The 14460-nt window shown below is 34.6% G+C and overlaps 3 protein-coding genes across 3 annotated transcripts; 2 read left to right on the plus strand and 1 right to left on the minus strand.

Moving 5' to 3' along the window:
• The first annotated feature begins 961 nt into the window (after nucleotides 1-961).
• Nucleotides 962-5241, plus strand: LOC103867099. Its single transcript, XM_009145133.3, has 3 exons — nucleotides 962-4316; nucleotides 4394-4724; nucleotides 4804-5241. Exons 1-3 carry the CDS (start codon nucleotides 3817-3819, stop codon nucleotides 5038-5040), a joined length of 1068 nt encoding a protein of 355 aa, XP_009143381.1. The 5' UTR covers nucleotides 962-3816; the 3' UTR covers nucleotides 5041-5241.
• Nucleotides 5242-8421: 3180 nt separating this feature from the next.
• On the plus strand, nucleotides 8422-10494 carry LOC103867100 (CBL-interacting serine/threonine-protein kinase 22-like). The gene has a single exon (XM_009145134.2). It carries the CDS (start codon nucleotides 8804-8806, stop codon nucleotides 10085-10087), a length of 1284 nt encoding a protein of 427 aa, XP_009143382.2. The 5' UTR covers nucleotides 8422-8803; the 3' UTR covers nucleotides 10088-10494.
• A 246-nt stretch (nucleotides 10495-10740) lies between these two features.
• Nucleotides 10741-14323, minus strand: LOC103867101 (probable WRKY transcription factor 33). Its single transcript, XM_009145135.3, has 5 exons — nucleotides 13945-14323; nucleotides 13577-13765; nucleotides 13045-13490; nucleotides 12794-12955; nucleotides 10741-11360 (listed from the first exon to the last, which is right to left on the minus strand). The coding sequence occupies exons 1-5, from the start codon at nucleotides 14185-14187 to the stop codon at nucleotides 10976-10978; spliced, it is 1425 nt and encodes a 474-aa protein (XP_009143383.1). The 5' UTR covers nucleotides 14188-14323; the 3' UTR covers nucleotides 10741-10975.
• Between the last annotated feature and the right edge of the window lie 137 nt (nucleotides 14324-14460).

The following is a 14460-nucleotide window of genomic DNA, read 5'->3' on the forward strand; positions in this document are numbered from 1 at the left end:
ATTCTTTCAAAGAGACGAAACACAACCCATTGAGGAATTTGGGTGTAAATTACTAGAACGCTAACAAAAATGTTAAACACTACACTTTAACATAAAATGTTATATGAATTGTTAGTGGACAGCTTGTCAATATGAAGGCATGCTTCCAATGAATATATCAATGTATATTAACATACCACATGTTTTGTTAGCGAGTTATTTTTACATATTAATCGTCAATATATTTTGTAACATCTAACAAAATATGTTTCAGTTAATGAAAGCTATTTTTAATATCTTACCAACCGTTTCTTAAAGCGGCAACATGTTTTGTAACATCTAATCAAACATGTATCAACTAATGCTCTGTAACATCCTATCAATTATTTATGAGTTAGCAGCACCTACAGTTTGATAACATATAACCAAACTTGTATCAGCTCACAATGCCTAATTTGTATCAACTAATCCAATATTTATCGGTTAACAGCTTGTTACATAGTGGCTACAACTACTAGTGACTGAACTATATGAGCTTCAAGTCATCATCATCGATCTCGCAAAAAAAAAATCCACTATTTCTTTGACTATTCTCCCATAAGTCCACATGCTTTTACCACTATATCTTTAGTACACGCCATGTAATCACTTTAAATACTACATATTGTGTTCGACTTCGAGAAAACCGTCGAAACGGTTATGGTTATTTTCAAGAGAGAAACACTAATGGGAGCCATGGACTGCATTGAATAAACATATCTAGCAGAAAATAGATTCACGGCGGTGGAACGTTGATGACAAGCTTAGTGAAATTTTTTATCCTCGATGCGACGAGGCTTGATGACTGTCTCAGTCGAGGTTATGTTGTTTCCATTTGTTTCACGGATAAGGTATATAAGATGGCGACATCAACAACAGAGGGAAGAAGCGAGTGATGAATGGAGATGAAGTTATGATTGTAGTTGAAGAAATAGATAGAGAAAATTATTTTTAGAGAAGAAAAAGAAATATAAGATGTTGCTGAGAATTTCAAGAGAACACGTGAGAGAGAGAAAGGAAAATTTGGATGAGGGCAAATTCGGATTATCAAATTGTGAATAGTGTAAAAGACAGTGAAGTGGTAGATAGCTAATTATGGATTTTTGTAGGTATAGAGAACCTAAATACTCTAAAAATAATGCAGTTTTACATTGAGTATTCTTGTACCAGCATTTATTTGGTCTCTTTCACAAAAATATTTGTATTTATTAAATTTTCTTAAAATAGTTATCGTTATAAAAAAGTATATATGCATGTATAACTGATGTACCCTTAACATTATCTATCAATTTATTATTACAAGGATCGAGTTCAAATATTTGATCTTTTGTATCATTTCGCCAAACGTTACATAAGGATGAACATATTTATCATTACATCGTCGAAAGAGATCAAGGGCTTCTAGTTGCAATTTGCGTTTTGTTAATATAAATGTCCACAAATAATGCAAATGATTCTGGAAAACAAAGTCAATGATATTGTCATCTTAAAGGCATTTTAGCTGCAATTCTCTAACATAAAAATAAATTTCTTCGATAAAGTGAAGAATTTTGAACTACAAAATCATTAGGGGAGGTTGTGTTTTGTCTACTCGGACCCATACAAATGAGCTTATAAGCTATTTGATACTTTCATTACATCTTCTTTGATAGCGACAGCTTTGATGTCATGAAAACTTGTTCCATGTCTCCCTATTGCGACACCTACCTACAAGTATATAGGTTGTAATAAACAACTCTTTTCAATGTATTAGAGCCATCAGTGAATTTATGGGGGGGTTCACACACATTCCAAAAAAAAAAAAAATTAAAATAAGGAATAGTGATGAACCTGTCTCTCTCCACCCCTTCCCAGTGAACCTGGTTCATCACTGTAGCGCGGACCCCACGGCACGTGGCGGCCCACGACTGGTCCGAAAAAATAAATTTTTTTTTTTTTTAACAAAAATCAACCCAAAAAAAAAATAATAAAAAAATGCTTTGTGAACCCCTTTCATGGGGTTCACTAATGAAGATGCTCTTAGGTTTACTAAAAATCATCCTTCAAATAGTTCTGCCTCCATAGTTTCAAAAAAAAAAAAAAAGTTCTGCCTCCTATTCGTTTTGATATAGTTAAACCTGTCATCTTATTGCCCCTGGGGCAAATTATAAAGAGTAATCGAATGGGACCATAAGCTAAGCTTACTAACGTACGGAAGATGCTATGACTAACCAATTAGTGTATAATCACATGCATGCCCTTCAACTTCAATTATGCACACGCACCACACTTGCCAACTTTTCTTCTTCTTTTTTTCGCAACAATGTAAAATTTACACTTTGGTCCACTTATCCTAAACTCTTAAAAAACGAAAGTTAGTTGGTACAGATTTTATATTTTAATTACTCCACAAAAACAAAATATAATGGAACTATGAGACAGCCAATAGATATAATTATATACACTCGTAATAACGGCCCTTCGATTAGCTTGGGGTTATTATCAACTAACTTGAGAGTGTTTGTTTCTGTTAGATTTGATCGTTCATGTCAACGTCGGGTTGATGAACTATTATATTGTTCTTTCCATATATTTCTTGGTTGGTAAATCGTAGTTTAGAGGGCTTAATTGTCTATATTACTAAAGGGGGAAATCATGAGAGTGTTTAAATGTTTTTATAAAATCTCATGTTTTTACATTAATTTTAAGATTACTCTTCCTCTTATTTTATTAGATCTTTCGGAATAGCACACTTTAAGTTTCTGTACCAAACTAGCAAGTAGCATCACTGATAAATTTCAAATAATTGTACAAACTCAATATTTAAAAGAGTCAACACTCTTTCCTTATGACAGAAATCTAAACTTTTAAATTAAAAATAGGAACTCAAATATTTATTTAGGATAAATGAGTATTGTTGCATTAAAATTTGAGCTCTTTTAGAATTTTAAATGAAATGTGATAAATTTAAAACAAAAACTTAAACGTATGCTATTTTAAGGTATTTTATTTTAATAAAAAATGATTTTTCATAATGTTACTGAGTCGATTGACCGGGTCACAGTCCAACAGAATTTGTGATACCCTCTTAATATAAGTCAAAAGCTCAAAAAAAAAACAAAACTATCCTCTGAAAATTTTAATCAGTTGACTCTATCATGAATTTGTATCTAAGTTTTTTTTTCAGTTTCCAACTTTGAATCTAAGTTTATATACAGAGGTTTTGCATATGCTTTAAGCAAATGCCACCTTGTCCAACAAATATGTTATTCATCTACCAAATTAAATGTCTCAGCTTTTAGTAGTTCTTTTTCAAAAATATCATTTACCTCCAATGCTTTTAGATCTCTTCATAACTCAAAAAGCCCAAAAAACCGAACTCTCCTCTAAAACTGTTCAATTCGAAAAGCCTTTGTGGTTTTGTCTCTTTGTAATGTTTTAAAAGTTATATCCATCTTGTTCTAGAGATTAATTCGCAACCCACATTATACCGGGTCAAACAATTAATGCAGCCCACATCATAGCCCAAGTCCAAGCTGGCTATATCTTCAACTCTCAAAGCTCTCCCATCTGATATAATTCAAATCTCTTCACAGCTAAAATGAAGTTAGAGAACCATACGATCATCATTAAATTCAACATATCATAATAATTAAAAAAAGATAATGGACCCTCACTTTCTTTAGAAAATCGAAGACAAAAATAATTAAAGAAACACACGATGAATATGACTCTCTAACAATCAAACAACTCTTTGCCATTTTTTTTTCCTTTGGAGCCGAGTTTTATTATTGAAACCGTCCCTTCTCTTCTCTTCCAATGGCTCTGATGCGAACCAGGAGCCAATTGAACGTTTCCTCACCACCACCTCTTCCTTCACCAATCCCTAGAGCCAGAGGATCTCGTTCCGCCGCGAACGAGATCCTCACCGAGATCATAGAGAAATCGATCCAGGTCCCCGAGCTAACGCTCCCTGAATCACATTCCGGAGGTGAATCTTGCGGCTCACGTCACCTGATCCCTGCGGAGATTGATTTTCGGTTATTAACGTCCAGGAGAGAAGGATCCGTGGATCGTCTGGTAAGATCCGCGAGGGAGTTTGGAGCGTTTCGCGTGAGCTATCATGGGATATCGAGCGAGGAGATGAGGTCTCTCGTGAGAGAGTCGGGTCGGGTTTTCGGAGTTTTGGAGGGAAGAGACACGGGTTTTCGGAGAAGTGTTGTCGGAAACAGAGACGAGATCGTTTGGGTTCGGTCGTGGAAGGAACGTATGGAATGGGCGCGCGAGTATATCGGACCGGAACGATACCGCTGCTTCAGGTATTGGGCCTTTAATGGGCCGTTATTAGGCTTTGTTTAGCAAACCTATATGAATCTTTGTTGAACTTATGTTGCAGCCAAGAAATGGAGAATGTAGCTGATAAGCTTGAAGGAGTAGCGAGGAAGCTAGGGCAAATAATGGTGGAGAACTCAAGGAGACAGACTGATAAGAGGATACAAAGAGGAGAATCTGTTCTAAGTGTTTACAGGTACAATCATGAGAACGTTACAGAGCAAAGCCCTCCTTTGCCTAAAGAGACGACCGAAGAAATGCTTCATTACACACTCAGCCTTCACCTTCCCGCTAAGAACTGCGAGTTCCGTGTCGATTCAGGGAAAGGCGGCGGTCCACTTTCTTTCCATGCAGATCCTGATACTATTCTTGTCACTTTTGGTCGTCAGCTTGAGGTATGTTATATGAACACTTTTATACATATGTTGCATGAATTAAAATATTGTTATATGATGTAATCTTGTGATAAATTAGGAATGGAGTTTAGGAGAGTTCAAATGTCGTCAAGGAGAAATCATTTATCATCCAGATGTGTATGGCTCGCGCACTTCCTTTTCCGTAGAGCTCAAGTGCATGTCTCTTTTCTTATCGCATGCTTCTATTGCAACCACTTGCAAAACGTTCTCTTTAACCCATCAAATTTTCACTTCGTTACTCCTGCTCTTTTTCTTCCAGTTCTTTTGGAGTTATGTATCCCATACGGCCACTTAGAATTTCCAAATATATATTTATATACACTTGTTTTTTATGGGCGACATGCGTTTGATTGTTTATGGACTGGTATAAAGTGTGTATTAGGTTGAACCTTCGGTTGTACTTGTATATGTAACACAAGGCAGTAAAAGAAACCAACACAATAAGATGTGCGTGCCTTTTATTAAATGCCATTATAGAATTGTTCGTCTTTTTTTTTTGCTTGAACTCAAAATTATCGACGTTTGAAACGCAAAGTATTTGTTTTAAGCAATCTGCAATGCAGTTTTTGTCGTTGTAATGGCATCTCCAACCCTACTCCATTTTCAACTCCAAACATCATTATGGAGTAAAATCTTCTCCAACCCCACTCCATTTTGGAGTTAAAAATGGAGTAATGGCTAGGGTTACTCCATTTATGGAGTAATCTTACCCATTACTCCATTTTGGAGTTGAACTTTTTTTATTTATAAAATGATCCTTTGAATCTTTAATGTTTCTATTTTTTACTTAAATAATATTTAAAATGATACAATAACATGAAATTGCAGAAGATGAAAATGAGCGTGAACTTGATGCACCAATTGAACTTGAAAGAGAAGCTCCACCTCCAGATATTGAAATTGCAGAAGATGAAAATGTCCGATTTCAAAATTTTCTTGCTCGATTTAGGAATATCAAAAATAAAGAAGCTCATTTTTCATTACGAAATGCATTAGTTGATCATTTGTGGAAAAAATATTCTAATGCTCATTGTTGAACCTATATATATGTTGTCTTTTTTAATAATTTCTTGTACTTTTTAATAATAAATATTTAATTCAAATAATTTATATTTTAATTATTATCGTAAACATAAAATAATTGGGGTTAATTGGTAAATTTTTATAAGTATAAGATTTTATTTGCAATTATTAATAAAATAAAAATGAAATTATTTAAGAAATATTATTTTTGGAGTATAAAATAGAGTAATACATTGGAGTAAAACCTTACTCCATTTTGGTGTTGCACCATTTTGGAGTAAAAAATGGGTTTTAGGATTAAAAAATAATGCCATATATGACAAAAGACTTCGTAATTGAGCTTATGACAAAATCGCAATACAAGATTTGGATTCTTCTAATTTTTTTTTATCAAACATCCATTTTCGTTTTTCTTTCTGAAACGTCCTATATTTGGAACTTCGCTTCCTCAAAATTTTAATATATTTTAGGAAATCTAAACTATGATGATGTTCGGCAAAGAAGAACTTCCTAGATTGAGGGTGACGGTGGTCGGTGGACGTGGTTGTGATGGTAGTGACGAAGGCTTACGTACCTAGACCATGATCATGTTAAAATTCAAATCTTTTTTTTTATCATGAGGCCATAAACAATTTTAAATGTATATATAATAAATATTTATTTTAAAAAGATGATTGAGTCACATAGACAGGTAATTATACTTTAGGAAAACGTTATTAAATTAAATTTGTGATAATATAGTAATTGCCATTACGAAAGTTATGAGTAAAAACTGAATCAAGAGTTTTTCTTTACTTGTTGTCTAGTTTTTCCCTTTGTATCTTTTATTAATTACCATTATTTTGTAAATATAATAGTTTTTGAATAAGTGTCAGGTTTAAAGTTTGGCTTCTTCAACACCGTAAGGGGTCCTAATATGGTTTTACTCCACCCACAAATGACTTGGATCCACGATTCTAACTTCCAATAAATTATGACAAAACTTATCTATTATTAATCTTTTTATTTTGATTTCCAGCTACCAAAAAAATAATTATTTTATGCTGACATTAAGTTCAAATAGTATTCAAATGTAAAATTATTGTTGTCATTTAATTAAAAAGTCATTTAATATTGTTATTTACTTCTTCCGTTTCCAAAAGATCCATGTTTTAGAAAAAAATTCATTTCAAAAAGATACATTTTTACAGTTTTAATGCATAAATTAATTGTAAACTTTAAAAAACATAATTATGTTTATTAAAAAAATTATATTGGTTGAAAGTTGTAAGGAATAGTTAACTACAGAAAATAATGTATCGATAACTAAAATATGATATCTTTTTTTAATAACAGTGAAAATCATAAAACATACTTTTTTCTGAAACAGAAGGAAGTAATATTTACTGACCGAAAAATGTGATTAGTTTATATTGTTGAAGGCAATTAATTAGTGACTCACCGGTTCATTAAACTTTGTAACAGGAGGTTAGTGCTAAGCATCTTAATATGTATACAGGATTCTTTACACCTTTTTCAGTTCACAAAAAACAAAAGAATGACCAAACTACTATAGGAATGGCTGTTCCTTATTGATCTTACTTCTTCAGGGAATTTTGTCTTCAAAGAGAGTAATAGTTCTCCTTTATGGAATAACCACGCCTCCACACAATCAGAAAGTTGTGTGTTTAAAATGGAAGCGACCACTCTTGTCTCTTCTATGCAAAAGAATGAATAGTCTTTTGCATGTTGAGATATACCTTACATATTCAACCCGGTTTACTTGGAATCTGGTCTGGTTTACTTGGGAACTAAATCAGTTCGGTTTGGTTTTTATCTGAACTTGATTTCGAAATTGGAGAATTTTGTTCATCTATTTTAACGTAAAGCAAGGAGAAGTCACATTCTACTTACTCCGCAAGTGTATGAATCGAAAAAACAAAACACACAGATTTTAGGGGTTCATCAAGATCAAGATGAGTGATATCTTGAGTTAAATCTATGCTAGAGAATACTCTCAGTAACCTAATTTATCCACTTGAGATGATAAACAAAATTAAGCATAAGGGCGCTGAGATCGCCGATTGCATCAAGAAACTACAATTACTCCCATAGCAAATTCACGGCCGAAGGGAAAAAGTCTGCTTCTTTTTTTAGCCGCTGCGGCAACAAAAATGAATAAATCTGACGCTGGAAATAGTAGCGTTGGTAGTCTCTGCATTTTCTGTCTTCGGAATTTATTGGCGTCTGATATTTTTCTCAAAACACGTTCAATTTCCTTCCGTTGTAGTGTATTTATTTTGACGCAACCGCAGATCTCAGCGTCTTGTAAAAGAACAGGGCTATAATCTTTCAGACCTTTTAAGATCTGACATTTTCCTAACCAAATATCATTTTGTTTGCAACATAATAGACGAATTGTTGGAACAACCTCTAAACCAGCTTAATTACCATATAAATCAGTAATGAAATATAAACCACCTACATGAATATTGCTTAACATTCAACGACAGTAACGTCGATCCACGTTATTCTTTTCCATATTGTTCAAAGATTTTAAATTGCTTTTGATGTTGTATTAATTTTCTTTTATAGTCAATGATGAAAGTTTATATATATTTTGTATGTACATCGAGTTTTTGCAGCTCCGATATAATTATAAAGTCTGAACCCACCTGGAATTCGAATATTTTGGTTGACCTCACAAGACAGATCTTTTTGACGACGTAATTAACAAAGAAAGAGCATGAACCAAAAAATAGGAAAATATTGAGAAGTTATCTTTAACCTAAAACAAGCAGTAAGCATGTCTGTTTTCTTGATAAGGCAGGAGGAATGAGCCTCTTTCTTCCTAACCTGGTTAATATAAATTCCAACTAGTATTGGCATTGAAATTGTCGTATATGATGATTTTTAATTAATTTCATGTATCCACAGAAAGTCAAATAAATATTAAAACCTTTTTTTAATTAGCTGACGTGGCAAGTTGTGGAGTTTTAATAAAAAGAGGCACCGCGCGGCATGTCTTTTCAATTTTGTATTACTGTTTTTTAAAAATGGCCGGCGAAGACTCTTCCGATTCCATCATCGTCAACGTCGACGGAGACGATAACAAATCCGCGTTATTCGGCAAGTACGACCTCGGAAAGCTTCTCGGCAGCGGCGCGTTCGCCAAAGTCTACCAAGCGGAGGATCTCCACAACGACCGCGAGAGCGTCGCGATCAAAGTCGTCCAGAAGAAGCGTCTGAAAGACGGACTCACGGCGCACGTCAAGAGAGAGATCTCCGTCATGCGCCGTCTCCGCCACCCTCACATCGTCCTCCTCTCCGAAGTCCTCGCCACCAAGACGAAGATCTACTTCGTCATGGAGCTGGCCAAGGGCGGCGAGCTGTTCTCGCGAGTCTCGAGCAACCGATTCACGGAGAAGCTCAGCCGGAAGTATTTCCGGCAGCTGATCTCCGCCGTGAGGTACTGCCACGCGAGGGGGGTTTACCACCGCGATCTCAAGCCGGAGAATCTCCTCCTCGACGAGAATCGCGATCTGAAGGTTTCCGACTTCGGTTTAAGCGCGATGAAGGAGCAGATCAAATCCGATGGGATGCTGCACACTCTCTGTGGGACCCCTGCTTACGTGGCACCCGAGCTTTTAACGAAGAAGGGATACGATGGATCGAAAGCGGATATATGGTCATGCGGCGTCGTTTTGTTTCTTCTAAACGCGGGTTACTTGCCGTTTCGAGATTCAAACATCTCGGGACTCTACAGGAGAATCCGAACGGCTCAATACACCATGCCGGAGTGGACTTCTCCGGAGCTAACGAATCTTCTCCGCCGTTTACTGGAGCCGATCCCGGAGAAACGGATCACCGTCGACGAGATTTTAAAGGATCCGTGGTTTAACCACGGAGTAGATCCGAGCGAGATCGTCGGGATTCAAGTCGATGATTACGATCTGGAGGAGAGCGGGAAGAAGCTAAACGCGTTTGAGCTAATCGCGTCGTCGTCGACGGCGAATCTCGCCGGTTTGTTCGGGAACTTCGTGACGCCGGATCATTGCGATCAGTTCGTTTCCGACGAGAGTCCGGCGGAGATTATGAGGAAGGTTGTGGAGGTTGCGAGGCAGCTGAATCTGAGGATTGCGAAGAAGAAGGAGAGAGCGGTGAAGCTGGAAGGGTCGCAGGGAGTGACGAACATCGTGGTGAAGATTCGGAGATTGACGGATGAGTTGGTGATGGTGGAGATGAAGAACAAGCAACGAGACGTGGGCTTGGCTTGGGCCGACGAGCTCAGGCGAAAACTGCGTCGTATCATTAACCAACCGGTTAATAGGGGTCCGTAGAATTGTTTCAACACTAAAACGAATTTTACTCGGGATTTTCAAATGAACAAATACAACCGGTTTTGATGAGGATTCGAGAAGCACTATAGTGAACCAGTTCGGTTTACAGTGGAGCAGAGAGTAATGGGAAGATTGGCCTCTCTCTGTATATAAAAAACAAGAAAAAGAAAATGAAGAATACTAGCCGGAATTACATTTTTTGTTTCTTTTTATTTTACAAAAGTATATTTTTAACATAATACAAAATTATGTGCTACATTCATTGGAGAGAATTTGAATAAGACTCTGATTTTTACGTGTATGTGTGATCTATGTGTGTTTTGCAAACTTGTGTCTTTGTTTTTGGTAATGAACATGCCAACCGTTTGTAATATTTTTTTTTGGAATCGGAAAGAACCATTTGTGTATGTTATATGTATTTTACTATTTTGAAGCTATGCAAGTTTCTTTGCAACACTAAACTATATAATAAACTACAAAAGTATTGTCATATATCATATATGATATATTCTTATGAAACACAAGATTAGTGGTGATTATATGCATAGTAAATTACTTTAACAAAACGAATACATTGCGTGCAAATGTCAATTCTTTTATGTGTGCATATAGGCTATAGCTGTTTATGTTCTTGTTTGATACATTGTACGAAGTGTAAAACTGAATGGCTTTATTCCATTTTAACTAGTTGTATGGTACAAAAGAACTAAAGATATTATTACATTACAAGCGTGTGAAAGCCCTCGCATGAGCCACTAAAAAAACAAATGAAATAATTTTCTCTATGGACTATATAGACTATAGTCTTAGTATCTGCAGGACCACTAGTAAGTAGTTAAATCCTTTTCTGCCAGAAATGTACAGAATGAAAAACGAATTTTCACAACTTCAAGACAAAAACGAATCAAAGAAAGAGGAGTCATCGTTTGGTTCTTCTTTTGCTCTAGAGAACCCACCACCAAGGAAGTTATTATTGTTCATAGCGTAACCAATAGACCCGGCACTAGTGTTGTTGTTTTGGTGAAGCATTTGAAGCGTATATGGTGCTTGAGAAGTAGTGTAATTAGAGTGACCAGCAATAGCATTTGGTCTAATTGGTGCTGAAGAAGGCTCTTGTGCCAGTCTGTTTGTGGTGTATCCGCTACCACGAGCCGCAGGCACGTCGTGGTTGTGTTTCCCTTCGTAGGTTGTGATTACTGCTCTCATATCGTGTGATGCTCTCTCAACATGTTTTCTCACCGGACAACCATTGGTTGTGCACTTGTAGTAGCTCCTGTTAAGATTATGGAAATAATTTAAATCACGGTGCACCATATATATATATATATTTAAGATAAGAAAACTACTTTTAATAGATGAATAATTTCTGAAAACCCTTTTATCAAAAAAATAGTAAATATTTTTTTTTTCTAAAGGGATTAGTGTTTTTGAGACCGGATCAATACATATCTAATAGATTGTAAATTATTCATTCACATTATTAATATCTTTTCTATTAAAAGAGAAGTATCATTTTTTTTTTGATGAAATTTGAAATTTATTGATACTGTAAAAAGAATGAACATTTACAAGACTCTAAAGTGCCATTTTATAAGATTTACAAGGCAAATGTTGCAAAAATAAGTTCTATCTAGGCGTTGTCCGAAACAACAAACCATCTCTGCATTAAGCCAACAAAAATAAGTACCATTTTTATCTACCACTAAAAACTCTTACTAAGTCCATTTCATTACATTAGTTGCATAATATGACATGATAATCAATAAGAATATTAATAATAAATCAATTTTAATAAATTTGAATTTTAGTTATAAAAAATCTGTTTAGAGAAAATCTCAAAATCCCACTCAATTTTTTAAATATTTTTAATTAAATAGTGCATTAATTAATTTCGTAATTAAGTAATATAATATTAGTATAAATTTATATAATTAAATTTTATATCAATCGGAAAAAGTATAAAGATTTCAATTTTATGAATTTGTAATTATATTCTATATTATATTAAAATAGAAGTATTATATAAATTAAATATGATAAAATTATATTAATTTGGTAAATTAACCTATTTTTTTAAATGATTTCGTTTAAATAAATTGTTATCAAATTTGTTAACCATGTCATATTTTTATACAAATAAAATTTATTAACATATGCTAAAATTTTATTTCTACAGCTATATATTTCCATAAATCATATGTTGAACACTATTATTTATTTGATTGTTTCAAATTATGAACACTCGAAAATATAAGAACAATTAATAAAAAGGTAAAATGTATAAAACAAATTACTTTATTAACAAAGTAATAAAAAATATAAACAATAAAATTAAAGAGTTATACAATATATAACACTAAGATATAAATTGTATATTTAAAATTTTATGATAATATCAAAATTTAACATATATGAAATGAAAAATATACCCGCACATTTAAACTCTAGTACAAACTATAAGATAAGTATTTGACTCAGTCGTGTTCTGCTCTTTGAGTTTATTACTTTTGAAATTTTTCGGGATCTAATAGATCGTAATAATTAATATACAAACTATAAAATAAGTATTTGACTCGGTCATGTTTTGCTCTTTGAGTTTAATTATTACTTTTGAAATTTTTAGTTTGATTCCCGTTTGTTCTAGAACACTCTCAGTGACTTTTATTGTGATGATATGAAGAAGCTACAAATGTTTCAAGTTTTTACCTTGGATTAGGGTTTCCTTTAACGACTTTTTGGCCGTACTTTCTCCATCTGTAACCATCATCAAGAATGTCTATATCACTTGTTGTCTGCACAACAATCCTCGGCTCTCTCACTGTCTTGCTTCCATTACCATTCCCACCGTTTGTTTCATTTTCTCCCTTCCTAAAATAAAACACACAAGAAACAAACATTTTAAGAAACTTTCTAATTCAAGTAATGTTCAAAAAGAGAGTGATGTATGGATCTTTTACCATCTCTTTGCTTCAGGTTCACTCCCACAGTCTTCTTCTTCTCCTCTGCTCATAACCGATAACTCATCGTCTCCAAGAGAACCAGAAGTAGTATTATTATCATCTTGTTGGATCACAAAGGAATCAGAGTGATCACCATGATGATCAAACACAGCTGAATGAAACGTCGACGAAGAAGAAGAAGATCTTCGAGTGGACTGAGGTTTAGGATGGTTATGGCTTCCTTTATACACAATCTCTGTGATCTGACCTTCCAAAGATGTTTCCACTTTCTTCTTAGTTGGACAGTTTGGGAAAGTACACTTATAGTAACTCCGAGGATTCTCGCTCCCTTTCACCTGTTTCTGTCCGTACTTTCTCCAGTTGTAACCGTCCTCTCCTTTCCTCTGCTCTCGCCCATTGTAAGATACAGCTTGATGATGAGTGTTGCTGTGTGGACGAGTTTCCTGAATACACAAAACATTTTAAATTTGAGGAAACACACAGATGAAAGTAAAAAGGTATTTGAAGATGGAGCTGTTGAGGAACAAACCTGTGACTGCAAGACAGAACTGTTTGTTGTTGTTCTTGTCGGAGCAGAAACTCCTGATGATTGTGTCTGAAATGAGAAATCAAAGAAGTTAACGTTGTTGTTGTTCTTCTTCGTCTTCTCTTCCTCGTTGATGCTTTTCTGATTATTTTCATATGTGAGAAGAGCTCCTGTGGTTGGAGAAGCAAGAACCTACAAAATAGAATCAAGAATGGTTTTAATATAATCAAGAATGATTTTTATTTTTTTTTAAATGATTTTTATATAATCAAGAAAGGTTCTAATATAATCATTGCAAGAAGTGGAGTCAATCCCATGTTATATCAATAGTTCTGTAATTGAAAAGAAGAAGAAAAACAGAGGAGGCTTACGTTAGCAGAGGAGGCAACAAAAGCAGGGGAATCAAGAAAAATAGAAGGACTGAAACAAGTGGAAGGAGAGACAAGAGAAGGAGAGATTGAGATTGAAGAAGGAGCAAAAGATCTGAACTTCGGTGGGATCTCAAGATCTTCAAGAGATGCTGCTGATGATCTTATTCCGGACCAATTAGCAGAACCATTCATGTTTTGTCTGGTTCTGCTATTGTCCATAGTGAGAAGAGAAGAAGCAGCCATACAGAAAGGGGAAGTGTTTTTGTTTTATGAAGACCGGTTCAAGATATTTATAGAAAGTTGGAGAGCTTGGAGAAGGGGGCAAAGAAGAAGAAAAAAAGGGGAGAGATGTGATGGTTCTTGAAAATGTTTTTGTGTTTTTGTTAGTTATGTCTGTATATATAAAACATACTGCACGATCTGATTGGTTAGTTTTGTATTTTTGATGGCATAAATGAAGGAAAAATGAAGAAAAAAAAAGAGAGTTGTAGTTTCTGAGAAGGTGATAAGAAGTTT

Source organism: Brassica rapa, chromosome A05, assembly GCF_000309985.2.
Source record: "Brassica rapa cultivar Chiifu-401-42 chromosome A05, CAAS_Brap_v3.01, whole genome shotgun sequence".
NCBI classification, from domain to species: domain Eukaryota; kingdom Viridiplantae; phylum Streptophyta; class Magnoliopsida; order Brassicales; family Brassicaceae; genus Brassica; species Brassica rapa.

What these genes read in the sequence shown, in the direction of transcription:
- LOC103867101 (XM_009145135.3), bottom strand. Translation starts at nt 14,187, where the DNA reads ATGGCTGCTTCTTCTCTTCTCACTATGGACAATAGCAGAACCAGACAA. An exon ending in GTTCTGTCTTGCAGTCACAG is followed by an intron (nt 13,491 to 13,576) that starts GTTTGTTCCTCA and finishes TTGTGTATTCAG; the next exon opens with GAAACTCGTCCACACAGCAA. An exon ending in GAACCTGAAGCAAAGAGATG is followed by an intron (nt 12,956 to 13,044) that starts GTAAAAGATCCA and finishes GTTTTATTTTAG; the next exon opens with GAAGGGAGAAAATGAAACAA.
- LOC103867100 (XM_009145134.2), top strand. Translation starts at nt 8,804, where the DNA reads ATGGCCGGCGAAGACTCTTCCGATTCCATCATCGTCAACGTCGACGGA.
- LOC103867099 (XM_009145133.3), top strand. Translation starts at nt 3,817, where the DNA reads ATGGCTCTGATGCGAACCAGGAGCCAATTGAACGTTTCCTCACCACCA. An exon ending in GAACGATACCGCTGCTTCAG is followed by an intron (nt 4,317 to 4,393) that starts GTATTGGGCCTT and finishes CTTATGTTGCAG; the next exon opens with CCAAGAAATGGAGAATGTAG. An exon ending in CTTTTGGTCGTCAGCTTGAG is followed by an intron (nt 4,725 to 4,803) that starts GTATGTTATATG and finishes GTGATAAATTAG; the next exon opens with GAATGGAGTTTAGGAGAGTT.